The sequence below is a fragment of the Bison bison genome, unplaced genomic scaffold, assembly GCF_000754665.1.
Source record: "Bison bison bison isolate TAMUID 2011002044 unplaced genomic scaffold, Bison_UMD1.0 scf7180017864080, whole genome shotgun sequence".
NCBI lineage: Eukaryota > Metazoa > Chordata > Mammalia > Artiodactyla > Bovidae > Bison > Bison bison.
Genome location: NW_011494652.1, coordinates 5,292,006 through 5,292,841, shown reverse-complemented (window position 1 = coordinate 5,292,841; position 836 = coordinate 5,292,006). Strand labels below are relative to the sequence as shown.

Genomic DNA, 836 nt, shown 5'->3' with positions numbered 1-836 from the left:
GCGGGGGGCCGCCGCCCACCTACCCGGCCAGCCCCTGCTCCGACGGCTACCTGTACATCCCCCTGGCTTTCGTCTCCCTCCTCTACCTCCTCTACCTGGCCGAGTGCTGGCACTGTCACGTGCGGTCCTGCCAGGCGCCGCGCACCGACGCCAGCACGGTGCTCGCCCTGATCCGCCGGCTGCAGCAGGCTCCGCCCTGCGTCTGGTGGAAGGCCACCAGCTACCACTACGTGCGGCGCACCCGCCAGATCACCCGCTACCGCAACGGCGACGCCTACACCACCACGCAGGTCTACCACGAGAGGGCCGACAGCCGCACGGCGCGGGGCGAGTTCGACTACTCGGCGCACGGCGTCCGCGACGTCTCCAAGGAGCTCGTGGGCCTGGCCGACCACGCGGCCACGCGGCTGCGCTTCACCAAGTGCTTCAGCTTCGGCAGCGCCGAGGCCGAGGCCTCGTACCTCACCCAGCGGGCCCGCTTCTTCAGCGCCAACGAGGGCCTGGACGACTACCTGGAGGCCCGCGAGGGCATGCACCTGAAGGACGTGGACTTCCGAGAGTCCCTCATGGTGTTCGCCGACCCGCGCAGCCCGCCCTGGTACGCGCGCGCCTGGGTCTTCTGGCTGGTGTCGGCGGCCACGCTGTCCTGGCCGCTGCGCGTGGTGGCGGCCTATGGCACGGCCCACGTCCACTACCAGGTGGAGAAGCTCTTCGGCGCCAGCTCGCCCCCGCCCGGCGCCGTGCCCAGCGGGCCCCCGCTCTCCCGAGTGGCCACGGTGGACTTCACCGAGCTCGAGTGGCACATCTGCTCCAACCGGCAGCTGGTGCCCAGCTAC

The 836-nt window shown here is 71.5% G+C and overlaps 1 protein-coding gene across 1 annotated transcript in view; it reads left to right on the top strand.

Moving 5' to 3' along the window:
• TMEM151A (transmembrane protein 151A) overlaps positions 1-836 on the top strand; it is a 3,851-nt gene that overhangs the window by 2,536 nt on the left and 479 nt on the right. Inside the window, exon 3 of the mRNA XM_010837835.1 lies at positions 6-832. Within this exon, the coding sequence (XP_010836137.1) occupies positions 6-832 (827 nt within the window). The remainder of the gene's footprint in view (positions 1-5; positions 833-836) is intronic.